A 24116-nucleotide genomic window follows, 5' to 3' on the forward strand; every position below is an offset into this window, starting at 1 on the left:
TTCAAGAAGATATTCATTAGGAAGAAAGAAACAAGCATTCTACTTCTTAGTTGCAATCAAAAGCATGCTGCTTTCATAGATTGTAACATGAAAGTTGATGTTAATGCAGCATTTTAGTCTAATTACCTAGGCCTGTTTTTCAAAGGTGTGCATTTTTCTTAGAGCTCCCAGTTTTTACTTTTTTTTTGCACATGTGTGCACTGCCTGGATTTTTAAGTATCTTTGTTTAACCCCCTGTATTACCTAGGAAGAATTTGAAGAAAAAAAAATATTGAAGCAGAGACAGGAGGCTGCTGTTGGGATTTTTTAGGGGTTTTGTTTATTGAGGAAGACAAAATATTACACTAATATATTTATAGCAAATTTCTGTTTTTAGCATAGTTAAAAGAAAGTTGGAAACTTCAACACATTGCAGTGACAAGTTGAAATTATGGATTTCATTTATTTGTGCTCCAAAAGAGAAATGGAATCTGTTGGATCAAGCGTTTCTAGGTTTTGTATGCAAGAAGTGTGCAGCCCAGCTGCTGGAACAGCACAGATACAGAAACTTTGTAGACTTTTGAGAAAATCTTTAGATATTTATGACATGATTGTAGGCATTGTAGGCATCTATAAAAAGTTGAACTTGAAAAGTAGGAACTTGAACGTGGGAACTTGATAAATCAACTGTACTAGGCAGTGTGTAGTGCACAAATGCCACCATAGTTCTATTGAAGTTTTTCTTCAAAAAAAAAAAAAAATCATCAGTTTAACTAGAAAGTAAAATCCAAAGCAGCAATACCTGGCTGTTTCCACTGAGCTTTCTGATGGTTATACATTTACACTATGTTCATACTAATGACCTTTATAAATGTTTAATTTCTGAGCTAGCTGGGGCTATTATTCATCATTTTATATTTATCCAGCACTGGAGCAGAAGTTCAGCAAATCTTTCTCCGTTTCTTTGCCTAATAACACGCACAAAATCTTTCTGGACACAAACAATAAAAGATCTGGGTAGCTGAGATGGGCCTGAAAAGGGCTTTAGACACCTGTATTCAAAGCTATGATGCTTAAGGTCCTCTGTTCACCTGCTGCCTCATTTTAGAGGTGCTTTAGCTTTGCTTGTTTTTAAGCTCTTTGCACATCTAGAATTTTTGCTCTGTATGGGCTGAGAATATCCTCGACCTTCTTGCTGATTAAAACCTCAACTTCTTGAAGAGTGCTGAGGATTTTTGCTGGTTCGGTTTCAGTTCCTCCTCAAAAGATCTAGTTGGCAGCTGTAGGGAGTGCAGAGCAGACATCATATTGAGAACATTCACATGGGAATATAGGTTGTCTTAGATTTTGGCTTCTGTTCTCAAGAATGTGAAGATTGCGTCTTTTTTTTTTTTTTTTTTTTTTAAACTATCATTAGGTAATAATTTCATACAATTCAGAAGCAACTTTAGGGCTGTAGGGAAGTTCTCTCATAGGTGCGTGTACTCTGTGATGCCAGGTATCTTTCATCTTTTTGCAGTTGTTGGCTTTCAGTGAAGGATTTGACAATGTTCCCCGCTTTCCAGTAGTGTTTAGCTCATACCTCTAAAGCATTATGTTAAAGGAGACATCAGTCACAGCTCTTGTCCACCATGCTTTAAAAATTGAAGGGAGCTTTGTCCTAAAGGAAGTTACTGTAGAAAGACTTTTGTGAGGAACAACCTAAAATGTTGGGTGGATTGATTGATGTCTTGGGATGGAGAAAGGTGACTGAATGCTTAAGGATTTAAGGCTTATTTCTCTCGGTATTGTTTCCCTTTCTGGTCAACATGCTTGTTCATCTGGGTCTTATTCTGAGGTGTCTAATTCTACTCTGTGCTGTCTGGAGGACAGCTGTCTTGGGCCTCCAAGCAGTCGAGCTGCTGGCATTTAACACTGTCCTTCCTGTCAGCTGGCTTGGGGCTCGTCTCGCTACTTTTGACTTCATGACTATGGACTATGGCTGTATTTGTGGAGCACTAGGAACATATGAATTCAGTTACCACCCGTCATCTGATAATGTGGCTCACGTTATCACCCAGCTGAGTCACTTCTGATTCTGTACCCAAACCTGGCACCAACTGCGGCCTCCAGCAGCTTAGTAGTATGTTACAAGCCATTCAAATAGATTCTGTTGTTGTGGGCAAGTAACCGTTTCAAGTAGTTTATGCCTTTTGAAGTTTAAGGTTTTTTCATAGAGTGGAATAATTTAAAATTATATAAAAAGCGTTCATTTGAGGGAAAAAAATAGCATAGAAAGGCTTTTCAGTTTACCTCTCAGCATCAGTTTTCCTTTCATGTTGCTTTCATGGTTCATGTCCTAGGCTTCAAAGGTTCTTTCTCTTTAGAACTGCAGTTAAACTGTCACTAGTAGTTATTTAGTGCAATGCTAAGTTAATTAGTACAATGGCTCTTTTTAACAGGGGTTCCAGTGTCCCTGAAAATGATCGACTGGCTTCAATAGCAGCTGAGTTGCAGTTCAGATCCCTTAGTCGTCACTCCAGTCCCACTGAAGAGCGAGAAGGTGATTGTCACAGTAACAGATTGTGGCCTGGATGTGCAGATGATTTATGTCATTAACATATTTATCTCTGTTCCCAGTTCTTACTGTTTCCAAAATGTTTTTTTTTCACCTTTTCCCATTCAAAAATCTTGGATTTTCAGCTTTCAGGCTTATATTGTCAGAGTAAGTTCTTGTTTTCAGACATACCCGCTGTTCCCTTGCCTCTCATTGTTTCGGAATTGTACCTGAAGGACTTTCCTGGTGTCTTACTAAGTTACAGTGTTCAAAATGAAATGAGTAACATAATTGCTGAATTATATACCCCATTCAGTAGTAAATTTGTAAATGCTGTTAATGAGGTATGAACTGGACCCATCAGGGCAGTGAAGTTTTCTATCCAGTTCTTTAACTACCACTGAAGTATTCATCATCCAAATACTTGCTGTTATTTGCATCCTGGAAGAAGGGACAGAGTGTGTGACTTGATGTCCTCCTGATCAGGGCTTTTCTTTCAGGTTTCTCCAGCCCCTGTCTATGTGGTATTTATTACAACAAATACCTTGAAACATTTGTTGTTAAGATAGTGTGTTCTGTGCAAATTAAAATGAAGTACAAAATGCCAAGCGAATTAGAGTTGATACTGTGGTCATCCTGCAAAATGAAGTGGATTTCTAAGAAAGAAATACATTAATTTATACTAAGAGGTGTGGGGGATATTTTGGTTTGTTTTTTTTTCTAAGCAGATGTTGAAAATACTGTCTGCTTCATGCTTACTTACTTTTTTATGTATCGGTGTGAATGGAAAAACTGTCTTAGATTGGAATGAATATGGGCCTTTTTCTAAGGAACCTTAGAAGCTTGTTTTCCTAGAGATTGCCTACATTTTTGATTCTGAGTGCCCTGGCCTGAAGTGCTTCCCTCAGTTGTGGAAGGAGATCTCTGTGCCTTTATAAATTGAATCCTATTTCAGAATAGATTTCATAATTTTTTTTTTAAAGATAAATAATTTTTGAATTCAAGAGCATACATTGCGATACCCTCATATATTTACAGGGTGTATTAGTCCTGATATGTAAGATCTCAGCTTCTGCTGAATGTTGTAGCATAATCCTCAATATGAGATAAAGTCACTTTTATGCTCACAGTATTGTTTCTCTAGAACCAGCGTATCCAAAAGGAGATTCAAGTGGCTCGTCCCGGCGGAGTTGGGAGCTCAGAACTTTAATCAACCAGACCAAAGGTAGGTGTCTTGGAGTCACTATAATGTAACATCTATTAAACTAGTGCTGTATTGAAAGGCTGAATGTTAATGCTGATTGTGAAGAGGTTTTCACAGCTTTATACATGGGAACAGGGGGGGAAAAAAACATCCTGATTGCAGATAGAAGGTACTGCTAACAAAATCACAAGGTGTACTCTCCGAGGTGGGAGTAAGTAAACTTCATACAAGTTACACCTTTTCAGTTGCTGAAAGATACTAGCAGTGTTGTCCTACAAAGTGAGTACATTTATTGCTATAGGAACTGCAGAAGTTTGCAGTCCCTATTAAATGCTTAATTATGAATTGCACTTCCTAATATCTCTGTGCAACATGGGATTTTCTTATTTTGGATGTCCAACAGTGTGTGATCCTAGACCATTTCCCAAATTCATGACTCTTATGGGGTCCCTTCTTTCTGTCCTGCTGCTTATTTTCATAACATTTAAAGTAACTTGATTACTTCCAAGACTCCTATACTGTATAGATAGATACATATAGCTTGCTTACATATATTCTGGCAGGGTAGAACCTCATGAAACATTAGATCAAAGTTTTCTGTCGTATAAAAAGCTCATTTCTCATTGATGTGGCTCAGAGCACAGGAAAAACAGCAACGTTTTTTTCTGAAATCTAGAATGCCTATTTTTTTGTTTGGAACATAAACAGTGAAGGAATTGAGTTTGTTTAATCTAGAAAAGTTAGGGAAAATTGAAAATTTCTAGAAGACAAGGATTTTCGTTTCATTTAACTTCCTTGAATCAAGGAAGAGATGATTAGAAAGGTACCGGTATTCTCATTTTACTTAGTTTCATATGTGATTCATAAGTGATAGTTTCATATGTGATTGCTAAAATGTTTCATTCTTTTCCTACATCTTAAATTAGACTCACAAAATAGTTGTCTTCTAACTGAGGTCACTTCACGTGATATCAAAAGGTAACAAAATATAAACACAGTGAATATTTCTCAATCAAGGACATTGTTCATCACTCTTTTTAGACACTGCTTCCAAGCAAGCACCCATTGAAGCTGTTCAAAAGTCTGTTCAGTTGTTTGAAGAAAGGAGATACAGAGAGATGAGGAGGAAGAACATCATTGGCCAAGTTTGTGACACACCGAAATCTTATGATAATGTCATGCATGTAGGTTTGAGAAAAGTGACTTTCAAGTGGCAGAGAGGAAACAAAATTGGTACGTTCATTATACCTTCATTTATCGGGCTAAAATACCAAGCTTAATATTTTTGAAGGAAATCTAAAACTGTCTTCTGAAATCTTGGGTCTCTGCGTAGGTAATATCAGCTTTACTGACATCAGAATATTAAAGTACGAAATACTTTTGCAGCTAGGATTTCCTTTACCTAGAACTTGAGTGAAGTTTTCACTGGTCAAATAACAAGAAACAAAGGAGGAGAAGGATTTGGTTAGGACAGTTACTTAGGTATGATCCTGTGATTCCTGCATGTGTTCAACCCTGGAAAATGTTTGAGTTCTGCTTTTGGAAGAACTAGAAATATGAACGGAAATGAGCACAAACTTTGGGATGTGTTTAATTCACCAATATTGTTGTTGTTTCCCCCATATGATCATTGTTTCCTCTCTGGTTTGGAATTTGTGGGGAAAATCCTCATATTCATGGGAAGTTTTCTTTCAGATCAGCCTGTTAATGTAATGTTTTTACTTTTAATCAGCTTGAATTCAGGACTATAAGTGTAGTATGAGGTGTTACAGGTTACAAGCTACTTGAAATTTTAAATCAAAATAAAGGTAAATAACCTTGGGAAACACAGTTTTCAGTGATGTGTTTTCGTATTGCAGTTTATGTACGTGTTGCTTATTGAATGTAGTGTAATTAATTTTTCTTATTTTTATTTTAATTCTGCAGGTGAAGGCCAGTACGGGAAGGTCTATACCTGCATCAGTGTTGACACTGGAGAGCTGATGGCTATGAAGGAAGTGAGTACTCTGTAGATAAGAATCACTGTTGCCCTTGTTTTTTCCAAACGAGATGTGCGTGATATAGCAGGCATTAAGAATTTCTGAACACTATTGTTAGCCAACTGGAAAAGGATGGGAAGACAAACTGTTGCTTCATGTAGTCACATTTGCTAATATCACTTGTTCCTCCTTAAGTTGCTTAAGCTTTTTATTTTCAGTTTACAGCTTTCATTTTAAATGTATGTAAAATGGATCATGTTTTTTACTAGTCTCATAGGGATGTTCTGAACTTAATGAATGCTTGCTTAATATGTCTGAACTCCCATTAAGAGATTTTAAATTATTTTGGAATTTTCTGATTAGTGAGGACTGTGCACAAATTTATATTTTACTTTGCAGTATTTCATCTCGCATTTTATTCCTTTTTTCTGTATTCCTTAGAGAAGATAGGAAGTGTCACATCAGATGTTTTTTCAGCTTCTCCTGTAGTTTAAGCAAGGCTGAGTCACAAAACTGTTGACTAACCAAGTGGTTAGTCAACAAATTTAATTTTCGGGATAGAAGTAAGTAAAGCTCTGTAGGCGTAGAGATCCTTTTTCCCTACGCACCTTGTTTTTTTAAATATTTGTGTTGTTTAGTTTTACTGGATTTCCACAGACAACTGTGAGTATCAGCTATTCACAACAGTTACCAGGCCAGAGCACGGTAGATGTTAGAGCAGTTACATTTTATGAGCTGGTTCTCACACACACACAATACGTATGTGATCTCTCAAAGTTATGGAAAAGCAAGACTGGGCTTGTGCTTAACTTCTTGTACCATACACATTCACTGACTAACTAATACCAACGCTTGAAATTTTATTAGTTATGGGTTTTGTTTGTGGGTTTTTTTTTTTCTCCTGATGAAATAACATTTCCTCCCCCCCCCCACATCAGTAGCACGTTCTGGTTTTGGAATTCAAAGTTGCTTTCCAGGTGCAGGTGCTTTTTGACAGAGCATGCGTGTGCTCTTTAGCAGAAGTTCATTTAAGTTAAATGGACGTTGTTTGACAGACACTTCACTAGTAGGCTAAATATACAGTATGCTGCCTTTTCCTGTAGTATTTTGAACTTTGGAATTATTTCGCCAAGAAACATTCCCTGCCCCTCCACTGTGGGCTTAAATGCAGACTGCTTGCAACTTCAAAATACAAGGCTTTTCTGGATTTCCTTAAAGATACCTTGGGAGAAGATTGAGTTATTTTTAAACTGGTTCAAAACATTGTATTCCTCCCACAATTTCTTCAGACTTTACTGTCTTAACCAGAGTGTTGTTAAAATCTCTACAAGTTATCGTGGACAAACTTTACTACAAATACATAGTATTGCAATTTCAGAGCATTAGGAAACATGGAAAACACTTGAATGTCATTTGTCAATTTTTTGGAGTCTCCATGTATTTAATTTTACCACTGTTTGAGTACAAACTGTATTCTGGAATTGTTATACAGAACAAAACAATCATAACATCATTGCAACCAAAGGTAAAATACGCACATTTATTTCTCTAGCAATTGTCCTGTACTCAATTAATGACGTTTATGCTTTCTACCAGCATGGTAAAAGTAGCATCTTCCATAACTCGCTATGCATTTTTCTTATCTTTGAATAGAAGCTTTAAATCAGTTTTTCAGAAGACTTGATAAATTTTCTCCTCCATGAAAAATCCATCACGGCATATTGTAGGAGAGCTAAAGAAAACTCGCTTTTTTTATCAAAACCTTTATGATGGTATTTGTTCCGTGCCACACCTTTGCCTTGCAGCTGCCTCATTCTCAGTGAAGAAACCCCTCGAAGAAATCCCTTAGAATCTCCGTTGATGAAGTACCTGGAAACTAGTCTTTCTTGAATGATGGAATGATAGCTCTCACTGATGTTACTTTCAGATTCTCTTGTACTATGTCTATCTACTATGTTTAAGCTAGAAGGCAAGCTCAGAAGAGATATATATGTGCACACGTGTGTATTTAGACATTTAAGTAACAGCATTTTGCTGTTATAACGTTTATGAATAATCATATATGTATGTACTTTTCCAAAAACAGTTTGGTGTTCTTTTTTGTTTAAGTTTGGGGGTGGAGGGATGGTATTTTCAGGCTATTTGTGTGATGATGCTGTTTAAAAAAAAAAAAGGCATTTTTAGTTGTTTTCTTGATTTGGGTTTGGGTTTAGGGTGGGTAGTTTGTTTTCTGGGGCTTTTTTTGGTTGTTTTCCTTATTAATTTGAAATAGTGGCAAAATAACGGAAACTCTTTCTTGCAGATAAGATTTCAACCGAATGATCATAAAACCATCAAAGAAACAGCCGATGAACTGAAGATTTTTGAAGGCATTAAACACCCTAATCTTGTTCGTTATTTTGGTGTGGAGCTCCATAGGGTAAGAAAACCTAAATTATTGTGGCTTTTTTATAGGGCAGAGAGAAAGTTTTAAGAAGTTTTGGACATTGGCGGTGTTTTACTTGAAAACATTATAGTTCAGCTTAATTGTCCAGGTATCTCTGTGAAATGCAGTGTGTTGTTTTTTCCTCTGAATATTGAGGTCTCTGAAACACAGTTTGGTTTTTTGGAACTGGTACATAAGCAGAGAACGTTCACAGTAAGTGAATGGAGGGAGTAATGCTGGAGCTAATCTATGCTGCTACTCTGTTTAACTGCTCTAACAGCAAGCTCTATCATACACAGTATGGTAACTTCTGTGTGGAGACAAAGACGTAAAAAGGCCTAAAAACCGTCACTGTTAGCAGCAAAGGTTGTACCAGTATCTTGTTGATTCCTGGAAAAATTTTGTGCTGGCATTTAAATCTTGATGCCAGACAAGTATCTTAAGCAAGCAGATCTTCTGGGATCCAGCTAGCATCTCTTTGGAAGAAAAAAGTTTTCTTGCTTGAGCAGCAGAACTGGTTTTCGTAATGGAGTTGGATTTCACAGTTGTGTGCTGGATACCCTACGTTTTCTTACTCTGCTTCCCATGTGCCCTTCCCACCTCCCCCAGTGAGTCTCAGGTCCTTCCTGTATCTCTACCGAGTGAGGGGGGCAGGGAAGAAGGACGCCTGTTGTGTGGTCACGATTGATTTGCTTAATATGAATGGGTTGATTTGATCACCCATTGCTGGTTTAGAAGGGGTCAAAGGTTGCTTTCTGTCTGCATTCCAGAAGCTGAAGGGGGCCTACAGGAGAGATGGGGAGGGACTCTATCAGGGAGTGGAGCGATAGGACGAGGGGTAATGGTTTTAAACTGAAGGAGGGGAGATTTAGATTAGATATTAGGAAGAAATTCTTTGCTGTGAGGGAGGAGAGACACTCGAACAGGTTGCCCAGGCAAGTTGTGGATGCCCCATCCCTGGAGGTGTTCAAGGCCAGGCTGGATGGGGCTTTGAGCAACCAGGTCTAGTGGGATGTGTCCCTGCCCATGGCAGGGGGGTTGGAACTCGATGGTCTTTAAGGTCCTTTCCAACCCAAATCATTCTATGATTCACTTGGGGACACAACTTTGGGTGTCTGTCTCATTGGGTCGTTGGTTTCTCAGACTAGTTCTAAGACTTCAGTGTCTTTGCCATCTTTTTGTATTAACAAAGTGTGGCTTAAATTGGCTGGGCTTGGAGACAGAGAAAGGCAACTTTTCCTTGAAGTGAGTTAGAGTTGTCATGCTTGGTCAAGCCACAGATGACAACAAAAAATTTGCCCTACCCAAGAAATCAACACATGATATTGTGGGAACTGGGAGAGAAAAAAACAACCAAGCCCAAAACATCATTTTACCTTTTTTTTAAATATGCAAAAGATTTTCTTGTATTTCTGCATAATATACCTACCAGATTTCCAAAACACTTTTTGGTTGATGCCAAAGCAACATATTTTGTACCACCAAATAGTATGTTACACACAAATGATGCAGATAGACATGTAGCAGAGATTTTCCACAGCTGTGCAACAGAATATATTAGATTGAAGCATGCCCAAGAGAACAGAATTCTGAAGAGATGATTTATTAGACATTCCATGGTAAGAGGTACTTCCGTTAAAACATTACATGGTACTTCCATTACTCTTTTCACAAACAATGAAGGATGGAAGGAAAACTTGATCCTAATTCAGTATTTAAAAAAAAAATAAAAATAAAAAAAATTAAACCCAATCAAATCCGGTTTGGTTCCCACAACAGGAAGAAATGTACATCTTCATGGAGTACTGTGATGAGGGCACTCTGGAGGAGGTATCAAAACTGGGCCTTCAGGAGCATGTCATTAGGCTCTACTCAAAGCAAATCACGGTTGCTATCAATGTACTACATGAACATGGTATTGTTCATCGAGACATTAAAGGTAACGTTAACCAAAAAAAGGTAATGTTGTTGTTTCAGTGTTGTAGATGAGGGCGGGCCGGGGAGGGATGCGGAACATTTTTGCAGATTCAGTGCACATTATCTATATGGCCATTAAGTGTATAAAACTTTCCATTCATTTTTCAATTTACAAGTTACATGCTCCTTTTTAAGTGCATAACATAAAAAATATTCACAGTTGGTGTTGCAAACTCATAAATCCTGCCCATGATTTATGTAGTTTCTGTAGAAGTTGTTAAGATTGTTGGGGATTCATCCAAACTCAGATTTTGGTCCTTGTATTTTTAGTACTAATATACTGAGTTGTGTAATGCTGGTTTTCTTCTCATCTGTGCAAGAAACAGTGGTGTTTTCTGGGAGCTGACAGGCAGTGTACGGAGCTAGAGTTGTTCATCAGAACTTTTCCTTGTGATTCCCATTTTCCACAAGAGTTTTAGGATTTCAGAGGAATGGTTGATTAAACATAGTAACAAAAGCCTTGTTAAAAGAGATGACAGTTTTTGCCATACATTTATCTACTCATGCCTGGGTCTCAGCTTTTGCAGACTGGAACTATAATAAGTGAAGGGGGGTTGGTTTTGGCATTTGGCTTAAGGTACCCAGTGTCAATCCGCATTTCACATTCATTTTTCTTTTCTTGCGCCTTCTGAGAACATCCTCCATGTCTAGTTATCTTGTTTTTGTTAGTCTGGCATATTTTGCTCACCCATGGCAGAAACTTAACAGGAGGTAGGGGAAAAAATGCACACAATGTGCCCTGCAAATGCTCATTTTATGACAAGGCAGTGCAACCCAACGATGCTGGGTTTCTATGTCCCTCTTGCTCACAGGGTTTTGAATCACCGCAGCAGTGTAGGAGGTTCCCAGTTGCTCTTGGTCCTTTGGCCTCGTGCTTCTCATTTGGGAGAAGAACTATCTACGATCCAGAGGCCTCCCACCCAGGTAGGCCACTCTTGGGTCAGTTTTGGCTTTTTTTCCTAAAAAACACTTTCCCTCACTCCCATTACCCAACAATCTTGCCTTTTCTGGTTCTCCTTCCTGACCAAAGGTATCTCTCCAGTTGTGGATTTCCCTCCTTGCCCTTTACTTGATCATTCCATATCCAGGTTCTGCTTAGCTGGGTTACGCTCTCCTGGAAGCTCGTTGTGATCAAAATCCAAGGCTGGCTGACAGGGATTTCTTTTGTTCTGCTCTGTGTCATTACTTAATTCTGGATATGTTTCCAAATAGGTCTTCCTCTCATGAGGGCCATGCAGTGAAGTGAGGAGAGCCGTCTGACAGAACTGCAATGCTATGTTATCTCAGGGCATTTCTGTTGCAACAGGTTCCTCATACCAAATATTGGGGTGTTCCTTGAGAATAACAGCAGCTATAAACAGAGGGGCACTGCAGACACGTCTGTGTATAGACCTTCCTGAAACTTAATGACAGAATATGAAGACAGACCACAGAGGGTATTTGTATAAAGGATGCCTGATGTGACATTGAAAGTCTCTCGCTTTCTGTCTCCTTTTATGCTAACATCACATCCCCAAGTTTTCAGGCTAATGGCAGTAAAGAAAACTCTGGTTTTACTTTTGGCTCTTATGTAGTCAGGTACTCTTATTTTTCCGATAGGGAAGAATGCTAATACATCATTCAGTCTGTTAAAACTGCTTTCCTAGGGAAATCTCGCTGTCAGATCACACCCTCGTGGCCAGTTTTGCTGAACATAACTGTGGATCTGTTTCTTTCAGCAGCAGATAACCAATTCTTAGAGTAATTGTTTATCCATGTCCTGCAGTTGGTGTCTTCGAGTACCTTGTGCTCAAAAATTGAGTCTTTTTGTTAGTATTGCCCACCAGTGCCACCGTTGTCCTTCAGATGCTATTTTGGCATCCAGTTGTATGAGTGTAAAAGATGAAGCAAGACGCAGCTGCCTTCAATCCTTTTTCAACCCATGGTTGTGAGAGCAAACTGAGGGTAGTGTTGGCTGGTTCTCACACTTGGCTGCACTGGTTTGGATTAGTCTGCATCAAGGTGTGAAGTAGTTGGTCTAGCATGTAGCAGGTGATTAAGTCTTTTGGGATAGTTTTTTTTTATCTCTGTCCTGGGTATTGGATTGTAACCCCTGTGGGTGAGCCCAGATTCCTCAGTTATATTACTGCACTTTTTGCAAGCAAGCTGTTCCGCTCAGCAATCGAGAATGGAGCATGTCATGCTGAAGGGAGTCTCTGGACATCTCTGGTTGAGCCCTCTGTTCAAAACAGGGCCAACCTCAATATCAGATCGAACGTCAAATTAGATCAGACTGCTCTGGAGCTTGTTCAGTTGAGTTACGAGTATCTCCAGAGATGGAGATTCCCTTTTCTCTGGACCCTCATCCCAATGACTGACCTATCCCCATTCTGAAGAACATTATGAAGAACTTTTTCCTGATGCCTCCCTGGAATTTGCAGAGGTTGCTATTTGTGTCCATTGCCCCAGATCCTTTCACAGTGTGCCTCTGAGGAAACAGTCTATTTCCATCTTCTTGATATCCTCCCATTACAGCTGAAAACAGCAATAAATTCCACACGCACACTCCTCCAGTCTTGCCCTCATCAAGCTAAACAAACCCATTTCTCAGCTTCTCCTTATACATTGTGTGCACCAGCCCTCTGACCGTCTTGATGCCCTTCTGCTGGGTTTGCTCCAGTCTTGTATTGGGCAGCCCAAAAACAAGACACAGCACACCAAGTGTGGTCTCGCAAGTGCTGAATTGGCAAGAATTAACCCCTGAGGTCATGCTTAGTGCTTGCTTTCTGGGAGAGAAGGGCATGTTCCTGAATAGCGCTCAGATTGCATTTTCAGAATGAATACAGAAAACGAAGGGATTATATCTGAAACTTCAGTAAATCAAACCTGTGAATGAGATGCTCAAGGCCAGGAAGTCTTCATCAAAGTGTTACTGCACTCTCATTGACTTCGTTGTTAGCTCTCAAAATTTCTGCTATTGCTGCCTTCCTGGTGAGCACAGGGGAAGGAAGGCCATTCAGCAAGAGACAGAAGGCTGTTCAATGGGCACGTGTCGCACTTTCTAAATTAAAAGAGGATCCCAAAGCTGCTTTTTCTCATCAAAGGGTAGCGTTTGGCCTGCTTGTTTCTTGAACGAATTTGGCTGCTGCACTGCTTAAGTAGTGGCTGAGGAATGTCTCTGAGCTGCCCCTCTTTGTGGAATTATGTCACAGTCTTTGATGCCGCTCCTCAGACTCACACTACTTACACCAGCACCTCTGGAGTATCACACTAGTGCAGTTTTCACTGCGCTGCATACAGGGCTGACTTGGTACAGAAATCCAGGGGATGAAACTTCAGTTTAAATGCTTTGGGTCATAGCTATTGTTTTCTCTAACAGGGATATGGCTTCTGACATTTGCTCTTTGTTTGCAGTCTGCCCGGAACACCTTGTGATACAAATGGCAGTAGGGCTGTGCAGAACTGGGCTACTTCTTGCCTCTGCCAAATACCTACAACGACAGTGCTTTTGGCAGTGTATGTATAGGAGGAGAGAAGGAACAGATGGGTGTGTTGTGCCTTTTTGCTTTTTAGCTGTGGTCTCCGGTTTTATTTTGCTTATTAACCATACAGATATGGTAGGAATTTTGTTACATTCCCAGTAGCATTAACTGTGAAAGGTAAAAAGCATCAAGCACTCTCAAAGTACTACCCTTGGATATCCTGTTCTCTTACCCAGGTCCTGCAGGACCTGTGCAGGTCTCATCTAACAAGGAGGCATTTTTTTAAAGACTCCTCCTAGAGTTTGGTCTTGGTCTGGGAAGCAGAGACCAAGCGGCTTACAAAGCAGAGGCTCCAGCAACAAAGCATCAGTGGAAGCCTTGTTCAGCTGACAGAAAATGTCAGCATCAGGAGTCTTCAAGTGCTGTCTCTGTCTCTGCAGTGAAACTTTGGTTCATTGCTTTGTTCCATTTGACAGTTCCAGGTGCTTTCAGGACAAAGGCTCCCAGGAGCTTTCACAGTAACATTTATGCTAAATTGTCATTACTCTTTTTTAAAGGGACAAACTTTAGTTTGAAAGGCCTTGTAAGTAGGTTCTGAACTGTATTAAACCATCACAGTAGCTTTAGGTTAAGTCAGAAGAGAGACGGCTGCACTTCAGCTCTGCCGGTTGCCACCCGCTGCAGTAGTCAGAAACCAATTTGTAGCCTCCCATGAAACTTGCATGTTGCTTTCTTGAGGAACGGGAACATAGGTTTCCAAAACACCCTTGTAAAAGTGTTGGTTAGTGATGGCCATTTTTCCTGAGCTCTTTGTGTGGGCTCAGTGCACCTATCTCTATATGACAACTAATTGCTTGAAAATGATTAGAAAAAGCAAAGCTGTGGGCAGTAGCTCAAAGGAAAAAGCTGCTGTTGGAGTAACTGTCGCTCTTCTGATGCATTGCCCGTATTTAGTGTCCTGTCAAGCTGCCTTGTACTGCTTTCTGGAGTCTCTTTCGTTCAAGGAGCTGAGGGAAGGTCTACCCAGCTCCATTACATGGGCCTGTGGTTGCAGGGTAGCTCAGGACACGTGTGTCCCTGTGATGGTAAACTGCAGAACCCAGCCAAGGAATTCTGATCTTGAGTGCGTGCAGGCACCTGAGTGCCAGGAGCGGAAAACTGACAGACACAATATGCAGAAGAGTTGTATTCACTGAAAGTTAATTCTTTCAGAACTTGTAAAGGGCTTACAGTAATTAAGGATTGGAATTTATTTCTGTTGATGATTTTTCTCCCCCTTTTATAGTGCAGTTTGGTGCAACACCTCTTGGACTAAATAAATATTGCTGTAGTTATCAAGCATCCTCTTGTTAGCTAGGGAAGCCCTTTGAGAAGCGGGCAGGGTTTTGGCATCATTGACCTGCATTCTTTTTCTAACTTGAGCTTTTTGAGGATTCTTTTTATTTTCCATTAATATCTTGGGGATGCCCAGCCATGCTAACTGGAAAAAATCATTAACTAAGAGAACGTAACACAAAGGAGGAGCAGCCAAGAATTCCTGCACTGACCTATGTTCAAGGCGGAACAAAAGTGAAAAACTGTTGAAGGCTGTATTCAGATGAGCTATTTTAGAAAGAATCTTCTGTGGCATGGGAAAAGGCTCTGTGTAACAAAGCCCCCAACATTCGCCTACTCCTAGGGAAGGTGGGCAGTTTTGTTCTGTGCAAACCATTCACCTTTCCTCCCGAGAGATCACAGCTCAAGCTGTGTTTCTGCCAGGTGACTCTTGCAGCCTACCTGTGGCTTCACTGTGATACTTGGCAGAATCCAGGATTTGGCCTGACATGTATAGTGAGCTCCTTCTGTTCTCTGTTGGTTGTCAACATGTCTTTTGGCAGGATGTTGAATGAAAGAAAACCACTCGTTATCAAAACCACTTGACTTATGTCGCGGTGTTGTGTAGAGCAAGTGACTTGAAGCCAACTGCAGATTCCCCTTGGAGATTTTCAACTACGCTTGGGAAGTTTTTCCTAGTGTAAGCTGGCTAGTATTTTTTTTAGCGTAGCCAGCAATTTTAACAGTAGCCCTTCTCCAGAAATTCTTCTGGAAGTAGAGCACAACAGGAGTGGGCATTGGGAAGTACACGTAATAAAATGCTAAAAGGTATAAGCAAGCCTGCCGTGACGACACAGCTGTGTGATAGCATCTCTCTTGACTCAGCAGAACTGAAAAGGTGGCCAGTGGCAGGTATGCAGCAATGGCCTCTGCCAGGAAGCTCCTTAAGGACAGGTGGTTTTTTGCAGTGCAACTCTCACAAGGATAAGCACTGGAATTCATAAATTCCTGGAGGAGTATTTTCTCCTAACGAGCATGTATGGAAAGCTGATGAGTTTGCCTGCAGTACTGCTTTGTGTTTTGAACACTTCTTGTCAACTTCCAGTACACTTAGTGTTAACACAAACCCACCAAAAACCCCATCAGCTAATGGGAACGTACCTTTTGGGGGACATCTCTAATGCTATCGTATTCCACGCTTAATCCACAGGTAAAGATCTAAGTGTGAATTCAGCTATTATCTACTGTGTAACTTCCAAGAGTATATCGAGAAGCTGTCGTTCCTCGATTCGGCACTAGTTTAACAAGTGCTACTGGTTTTTGTTGTGTTTCCTAGGAGCCAACATCTTTCTTACCTCATCCGGACTGATTAAACTAGGAGACTTTGGCTGCTCAGTGAAACTGAAGAACAACACCCAGACAATGCCTGGAGAAGTGAACAGTACCTTGGGGACTGCAGGTAAGGCAGCATGTGCTGGGCAGGTACTTGTCTAGTTTCCATAAAAGAAGACACCTCTGCTAAAAGTTTGGGCTGGAGTAATATGATGTGTTTGAGGGAAACCTGATTTTACCGTAGCTCGTTAGATGTGCTTTACATCCAGAAGCCAAAACAATCAGTGAACGATGTAACTGGAAAGCCAAAACTGTGTTTGTCTGGTAACTATAAAGGTGCTGGAGCTTGTATTTTCTGGGGTTGTATCTTTCTCTGCAGCCTTATTCCAGCAGTACTGTTCTTACTGAACAGCTGCTTAATCTAGTCTTAAGAAATTAAAATAACTGCAAGCATGTACTGTACCAGCAGTTTCACTATCACTTTTCAAACTGGAAGACAGCTATGCCGCAAATGTGTCAAAGAAGAAGCAGCCAGCAAATGATAAAACTTACCAAGAAAAGATGAGTGGTAATTCATTACATTCATTAGAGATGTATTAAAAAACATTTGGTTTGGTTAATCACTTAATGTATACTGTTCCTTCTGCTGTATGACTGATGATACCGTATGTGTTGTTTCAAAGCGTACATGGCTCCAGAAGTAATTACGAGAGCTAAAGGAGAAGGGCACGGACGCGCAGCGGACATCTGGAGCCTGGGCTGTGTTGTTATAGAGATGGTCACTGGCAAGGTAGGGATGTTTCTTGTGCTGAATGAGTGCAAACTGTTCTTAGCACTTTCTCTGCAAATTTTGGTCCCACTCCCAGCAATTTGTCACACTTAAGTCCGCAAGTACTGGGGTGGGTTTTAATTTCCTGGGGTATGGAAATGTATGCTCTGTTGGATAGCAAGTTACGCGCTAACCCTTGCACTTAGCAACGCTGTTACCTGTTGCAGAGGCCTTGGCACGAATACGAGCACAACTTCCAGATCATGTATAAAGTGGGGATGGGTCATAAACCTCCAATTCCTGACAAAGTGAGCCCAGAAGGGAAAGACTTCCTTTGCCACTGCCTGGAAAGTGACCCAAAGATGAGGTGGACTGCCAGCCAGCTCCTCGATCATCCTTTTGTCAAGGTTTGTCTCCTGGTTTTGGCTACAAAGACTGTAGATGGGAATCGGAAACAGCTTTGCTTTTAGTTGGCTTCATCATTTGCAGCTGTGCCGCAGGGCTATGTCTGGTGGCAGGAGGCTGTCCAGAGACCACCTTGATGCTCTCCAGAGAACAAGGGTGGGCAACTTTTCAGAAGCACACGTGACGTTGCCAGCAAGCATTTGGCAAAAAGAGCCTGGTGTGCACCATACAATAAACTTTCACTGTTTTGAGATGCATTATCTTTACATTAAAAAGACTTGTCAAGCTTCAGTTCAGTGGTAGTTAATTGATCCGAAGGGCTCTGTGCCTAAAGCTTTAGTGAGTGCATATGCACAGATTTCTGTAATGTAGAGATAAGGGTCCCCTCCAAAAAAAGTGAAACAAGCACGTGCTTGAGAACTCTACCATCCTCCAGTGCAAGGGTCTGCTTTTCTTTAAAGTTCATATTTGAAGTTAAGTTTATATTGAATGTGTATCTGGCAGTCGGCAGAACAATGTGCAGTTCTTGCATGAACTTTGGTTTAATGCTTTGCTTAAGAATAGGCAAACATTCACAGCTACAGATTTAGGTGTGTTCGTAACTTCTCCTTTGAAGAAGTAGGTTTGAAGTAGGTTATTGAATTCTGTCCCGTTTTCCAGCATAAAGTTGTTTGCTTTGGTATTCTGGTTCAAGAGCAGTGTGTGTGGGGTCATCACACCCACCCCTCTCATCAGTGCAGCTGTAGCCACATCCCATCCATCACAGGGGCAGAACGCTTTTTTAGGCACGTAAGAGTTACATGGTGACAGGTAGTGGAAACACCAGTATTCACATGTAAGCATTTGTAATTCATTACTTGTGTAACGTGGGAGAAAGAAGAAAGCTTCAAAGACGATGTGTTACCTTTCTCTCCAACGAAGGTGCTAAAGAAATTGATGTCATCATCTTGCTGCAACAGGGAGAGAAGTGAATTAATTGCCTTTTGTCCCCTTCACAGGTTTGCACAGATGAAGAATGAAGTTATTCAATCTCTGGCCTTTTTTATTCTGGCAAGATATCTTTTAATCACTACTGTATGTAATATTTACATAAAGACTGTGCTGAGAAACAGTATCAAAGTTGAACTCACGAAGACTGCACAAGTGACGAGCGTCACTTTCTCTGCTGCTCCTGTATGTTTTATTGGCACATGTTGCTCATGTGACAGTGTCCGCGAGTTGGAAGAAGCTGCATGTTTCGGTGAAAGTGCCATTACTACTGTATATGGACCATACCTTTTTTTTTTTTGTTCTTTCTCCTGTTTCTCATTTGATTGAGAACTGTAATGTTAATATGTAGTATTTTTGAACTCTTTAGGTTCAGAAAAATGCTGTAGTGTTATCAGGCGTTATGGACCTTGTTTTTTAATCTGTTTGTTGAGTGCACTGACTGTGAACTTTTACTGGGTTTTTTTGTTTATTTGTTTTTGGCAAGCTTCAGATTTGTTATGCACAAGGCTGATTAATGAAATTTTAAAAAAAAAAAGTTTTTCTCAATAAATGGTTTATTTTAGGAGTTACTGGTGAAGGGTTTTTCTTCTGAAAATAAATATGTGGGGTCATGTCACACTTTAAACTTATTTTCAGTACTCGTTTAAGACTGCTAAGCTCACCTAACTGCAATAAGCCTCGCTTCTATCGCAAGTGTCAATGTTTTGTCAAGTTCAAGATGTGTAAGAAGCACCTTACACTGCACAAGTGATAATAGAATTGTGGTTTCCCCCCCCCTTCATCCTCTCCTGAGGAAATAAGGTGATGTGCAATTCCTGGCCCTACCTATTGCATAAGGGTTAGAGGCATGGTCTGAAATAAATAACTTTTTCTTCTGGACTGCAGGGAATGGTCTGCCTGGTATTTCTGTGGCCAAGAGGAGAATCAGTTGAGATTGTTCTTGTGTTCTGTTTGGCAAGACCCAAGAACTTAGTGCTAGCTTTTTAAAACTGGTTTCTGATCCTGGACTTTGATTTCCCCACCCCCAATCATCACCAGCCTCAGAAAATGGAGAGAATTTAGAAGCGGTCAGCAATTAGAAGAAAAAGTCTGCAACACTTGATTTAGATTATTTTGTTTGGTTTGCTATTACAGATGACTTAAAACTGTAACTTGTAAGCATTACTGCAGCTTTAGACTTTGAAATGGGTAACATGAAGGAGAGAACTTGCTTTTAATATCTGGCTTTATTCTGACATCCTGTTTCTCTTCTTAATCCTCAGGCCCTCGGTTTGTTATGGGTCTGGGGTGGCTTTTGGCAGCTGGGTGAGCTGTTGGAAGGTATCGTGGAAGCTGACGCTTAAATCAAGAAAAGCACGAGCCTCACTGCACCGGTCACCAGAGCAGTGTATCTCAGCTCTCAAAAAATACAGCGCTGAATTTGCTGAAAGGTGAAAAGTAAACTGTTAATAGTTTGTTGTTGCCAACCAAAAGAAAACTTCACTGCACATCAGCTTTTTATAATTTTATTTTTGTATAAACAAACGTTAAAACTACTTTTGTTAAGGCAGTTGTAGAACATAGAGTTGCTTGTGGGGAGGAGGGGCAAACACAGCTTCCCAATGACGGATGTCATTCTTTTAATACAGCGAACTGGACTGGTTTCACTTTGGCAAGTGCCAATAAACTGTCTCTGTCTGCCAGTGAACGCAGGAAGGGCCCGGTGGTGCAGTCCTTGTGCACTGGGACTTCTACAAGGGCCTTGGAGGACGGATCCAGGAGTGGCGTGGTTGGCCTTCAGCCTGTTCTAAGGGTTGCTCCCAGGGAAATGGGTATGAAATTGTCTAAATACTCTTTCAGAAGTATTTACATGTGTGGAATCTTCCTCTGGGAGAAGTGGCACAGCATGCAGTCAGAGAGGGAAAGACTAAGATTTGTAAGGAATGTTAAATGTCTCCCTACCGGCATGTTCAACCAGCGGCTCTTTCGAAAGGCAAGAAAGCCAGTTCCTGTCGCTACGAGAATATGAATTTGCTGTTCAGAACTACTCACCCCTGCGAATAGGGTTCATTCTGGCACCCTGAGAACAGCTCACTCTATCAGCCAGGTAAGGCTTACAGTAAAATGCCAGATTGGAGAGACCTTTTCTCTTCCAAAGTCTTGTGCACAGCGTCTTCAGGCCTGGCTCACTGATGTCCTGATGCATGACTACGGGACAGCTGGACCTTCAGACACTACTACAGGTTCTAATACTCTCAGTTTTTCACTGTTGAGAATGTTTTGGCAAATGGAGTTGCAGAGCATGTGCTTTATTACAAGAACAGCTTTATAAGCGTGGCAGTATTCTCTGATCTTGGGCTCTATTTCATGTGTTGAAAAACTACACCGAAGCCCGTGTTTATGTTCAGGACATCATATACCATATTCCAGAAAGCTTCAGAGCACAGGCAACGCATGTGCACACAAGATGGGTGAGGGGAAAAAGCCCCCAAAACTAGTCCCTCGTACTTCCCAAGGCCTCTTCCTTCCTGCCTGCCTGCCTTCCTTTCTTGCTTCCTTCCTTGCTTCTATGTTGTACGTTTTACTGCCTCCAATCTCAAAAAACTTTTCTTGCTGCCCCATGCTCAAAGCATGGCTCCACCTGCTCTTTAGGTGCTGCAGATTTAAAAAGACTAGTTTCTAGATGGACTGATGTACTGAACAGCAAATGCATATTTCATGGAATGATTCGTATTGCTGCTGTATTAGCCCCCCTTTCTTCTGGCCTCAGTTTTATTATAGAAAAAGAGAAATGGTTTTTATCCCAGCTGCTAGAATAAAGACTGCTCACTTTCTTCTCTAGAGACACGCGGGCTCTTCATTCCTAGACTATCACGGTTTAGATGTATGTGCCATGAAAATGTAGCAGCAATGAAAGTGCCAATCGTAATCCCCACTGCTCAGCATCAGTATCCTTAGATTTTAAAAGACACGGGGTTTTTTTTTCCAATCATAATTGCTGGTAGTTGGAAGTACACCCCCTTTTCCTTGTTCTTTTTCTAAACAAGCTCTTTTTAGTAACTTGCATATCCTTAACTCCTGAAGTTTAAAAATAAGAGGAGGCTGCCCTGGAATCAGTACCAGGGATGTCAGCACAACACAGTTTTCCCAAGGGGCTTGATTCTAGTTTTATTTAATTCATAAGGGTGTCAAAGCAAGTCCAGCCAGCCATAAAAAACTAAGCCATACCCCTGTCCTAGGTCTCTCCCACTTCCCCTCTTCTCCCCAAAAGAAAAGCAGAAGATATTTAAATTATTGCCTCGGGCTGACTGTTATGAGGCACCACGTAAACTAATTTATCAGAAAAGACAGACAAGCAGATTAATTGGGATCACAACAGTATGGGTGTGGGGCAGAACGTTTAATGCACGCTTTGCATTACTCAGTTACAGCATACCCAGTTGTTTTGCTTCCACCTTTGTTAGGAAGGCCTAGAATTTTAATCAGTGTTTAAAGCTGAAAGGAATTTTATTACCTCAGTTTTTCCAAGCTATAAATGGCATTTACTCTCAAAAGAATTACAGGTTTCAGCTTATCCCTCTGATGTATTGCCTGGGGCAAGATGTGGCAGTGGGACACGTAGCTCTGTTCAGGCCACAAGGGCAAATTCCACTCCAGGTTCTGCCACTGCAAGGCTGGCATCTAACGCAGCGGGGGTCTGTGCCCCACGTGGGGCACGCTGTGGGAATAAGTTCTAGATGTAAAGAAACTCTACTGCAATTCTGCCGGTTCAGTAGAGCTGCTTCAGTCCAACACTGGTATAACCAAGCAGAGCATCTTACCCTATTTAAACATTGACAGATTATGGTTGTTAAACTGTTAATGTGTAATCTACACAACTATCGATTTTAATCATCTTATAACAATCTTCTGACATTTATCCATTCCTTAGAGCAAGTTAAGAAAGATAAAGCCTGCACCTCTGGTTAGTTTCCAGGTAGAGTCTCATCATACAAGCACATTGGATATTTATTTTTTCTTCAAAACTTAGGACACTTTATAGGAAAACAAACCAACCAAACAAATGCAAACCTGTTGTAGAGAGCGTATGACGGAGTGCATCTTCCAAGCAGGTCATCCAGCCCAAACCCCCAGAGAAAAGTAACAGGAGCACAAAATCAGATATGCATGGCAATTGCTCATCCTACCCTTCCTCTCATCTCACCTGAAGGACCATGATACGCACTTAAGAGTTTTCAGAAGTTGCATTTATTCCCTTTGGATCGAAGCAGTCTCTGAAGATACTACTTGTGTTTCTGCTTGTTGTCATTGTTGCCATAGGTGGAGCCCTTGTTAATTTCTGTAACGCCTATCATCCATCTGACACCAACAGAAGCTGCAAGACAAATAAAAATAAACTTAAAAGCCGCTTGTAGACAGAGACTGAAGGTCTGTAGAGGTGTAGTATTGTGAGAGACAAACAGCAGCAGAGCATTAAAGGCAACTACCCGTACTACCTGTACTTTACTTCTGATGAAAGGTTCACCCCCACTCCCTGTATCAAGTAAGCTGCCCACGGTATTTTCTTAAGGTTGGTCCTCAGTTGGTGGCCTCGGGCCAGGTATGTCTTCTTCCACCAGCAGGGAAGGGGCTACGTGAACCAACACGGGTGAGAGGCACAGGCATGATGTGCCCAACCCTATTAAACCTTAGACGAGGCTGGCTGTGACATGGGGCTGCTTTGGGGCCACTGGCTCCCAGAAGCGGAGCGACACGCGGTACTAAAGTATCTGCACACGAGGTGTGACAGGGAAGGGAATTCTGCCTGCCTGCAACAGCCCCCCTGCCTGGAAGAGCACGAGGAAGTGCAAGGGTGCTTCAGATCTTCATATACAAACAAACAAAAAGTAAGTTGTGGCATTTTTTAACATGAAATAGTTCATTACAAGAGGCCAGGTAAACTTAAAAGACTTTTATAGTTGATTTAGCGGTAATAATTCACCATGCACAGGGATTTATGTTTGGAGGGTTTTTTTATATAATTTAGCTGTAGTGCCCCTGACTGTTTAACTGAACCACAGCTTAGCCTATGCCCTTCCCCTTCCCTCGCAGTTTGTTTTGGTTTAGTTTTTTGTTTGGTTTTGTTTTTTTTCTGGCAAAGGGGCTCAGCTGCCCAAAATCTCTTATTCCCCAAACTTCTGCTCAGCTACTCTACGTATGGAGAACTGCCATTCTTGCAGGCCTAAACCTACCTGCGAGTCACAAACACCTTCCCTCTGCTCAGAACACTTTTTCCAAAAACAACCCAAGAAAGCCACGAACCTCCGCTAAGCCTCCGAATCCCAGTTTGTTGCTGAGTGATGATGAAAAGGCCCAGCCCTGTGAGGTGCTCTAATTGTTTGATTCCCATCTTTACCTCTCGAAGATGTCTCTGAACAATTCCTCACCAGCCAAATGACTCTTTGTGGTCAACTTGGAGCCTGAGATCACCAAGAGAATCCCAAGGCTTCATCCCACTACCAGGCATCAGCTGCCCAGATCACATCATGCTCCAACCCTTCGCTCCACATTCCGCATTGGACACCGTCAAGTCACCAAGGTCTCACTCAGGGTTTGTACTATAGACCTGTTTCCAGGGCCAACAGCGCTGTGCACACACCGTGCAGCAGACACACAACAGCTCCCGCAGCATCAAACCTGGCTCATTACTACTCACGCTTGGTTCAAATGAAATACTGATACTTAACTGCTGGCCCCACGCCATAAGCCCAGATGCCATTAACGCTT

At 41.1% G+C, this 24116-nt stretch overlaps 2 protein-coding genes across 3 annotated transcripts in view; one reads left to right on the top strand and one right to left on the bottom strand.

The window, feature by feature from the left end:
* Positions 1 to 18938, top strand: part of MAP3K4 (mitogen-activated protein kinase kinase kinase 4) — a 70595-nt gene extending 51657 nt beyond the window's left edge. Inside the window, exons 18-27 of the mRNA XM_074164758.1 lie at positions 2421 to 2521; positions 3660 to 3740; positions 4761 to 4952; positions 5646 to 5716; positions 8001 to 8117; positions 9903 to 10062; positions 16212 to 16334; positions 16891 to 16997; positions 17204 to 17383; positions 18380 to 18938. Of these exons, the coding sequence (XP_074020859.1) occupies positions 2421 to 2521; positions 3660 to 3740; positions 4761 to 4952; positions 5646 to 5716; positions 8001 to 8117; positions 9903 to 10062; positions 16212 to 16334; positions 16891 to 16997; positions 17204 to 17383; positions 18380 to 18400 (1153 nt within the window). The 3' untranslated portion in view covers positions 18401 to 18938. The remainder of the gene's footprint in view (positions 1 to 2420; positions 2522 to 3659; positions 3741 to 4760; positions 4953 to 5645; positions 5717 to 8000; positions 8118 to 9902; positions 10063 to 16211; positions 16335 to 16890; positions 16998 to 17203; positions 17384 to 18379) is intronic.
* A 946-nt stretch (positions 18939 to 19884) lies between these two features.
* The window catches only part of AGPAT4 (1-acylglycerol-3-phosphate O-acyltransferase 4), a 79992-nt gene continuing 75760 nt past the window's right edge, over positions 19885 to 24116 (bottom strand). The window contains exon 8 of one of the 2 annotated variants that reach the window (XM_074168131.1): positions 19885 to 22725. In XM_074168131.1, the coding sequence (XP_074024232.1) occupies positions 22634 to 22725 (92 nt within the window). In that variant the 3' untranslated portion in view covers positions 19885 to 22633. The remainder of the gene's footprint in view (positions 22726 to 24116) is intronic. The other variant, XM_074168130.1, reaches the window with a different exon arrangement.

The sequence above is a fragment of the Numenius arquata genome, chromosome 2 (genome assembly GCF_964106895.1).
Source record: "Numenius arquata chromosome 2, bNumArq3.hap1.1, whole genome shotgun sequence".
Classification (NCBI taxonomy): domain Eukaryota; kingdom Metazoa; phylum Chordata; class Aves; order Charadriiformes; family Scolopacidae; genus Numenius; species Numenius arquata.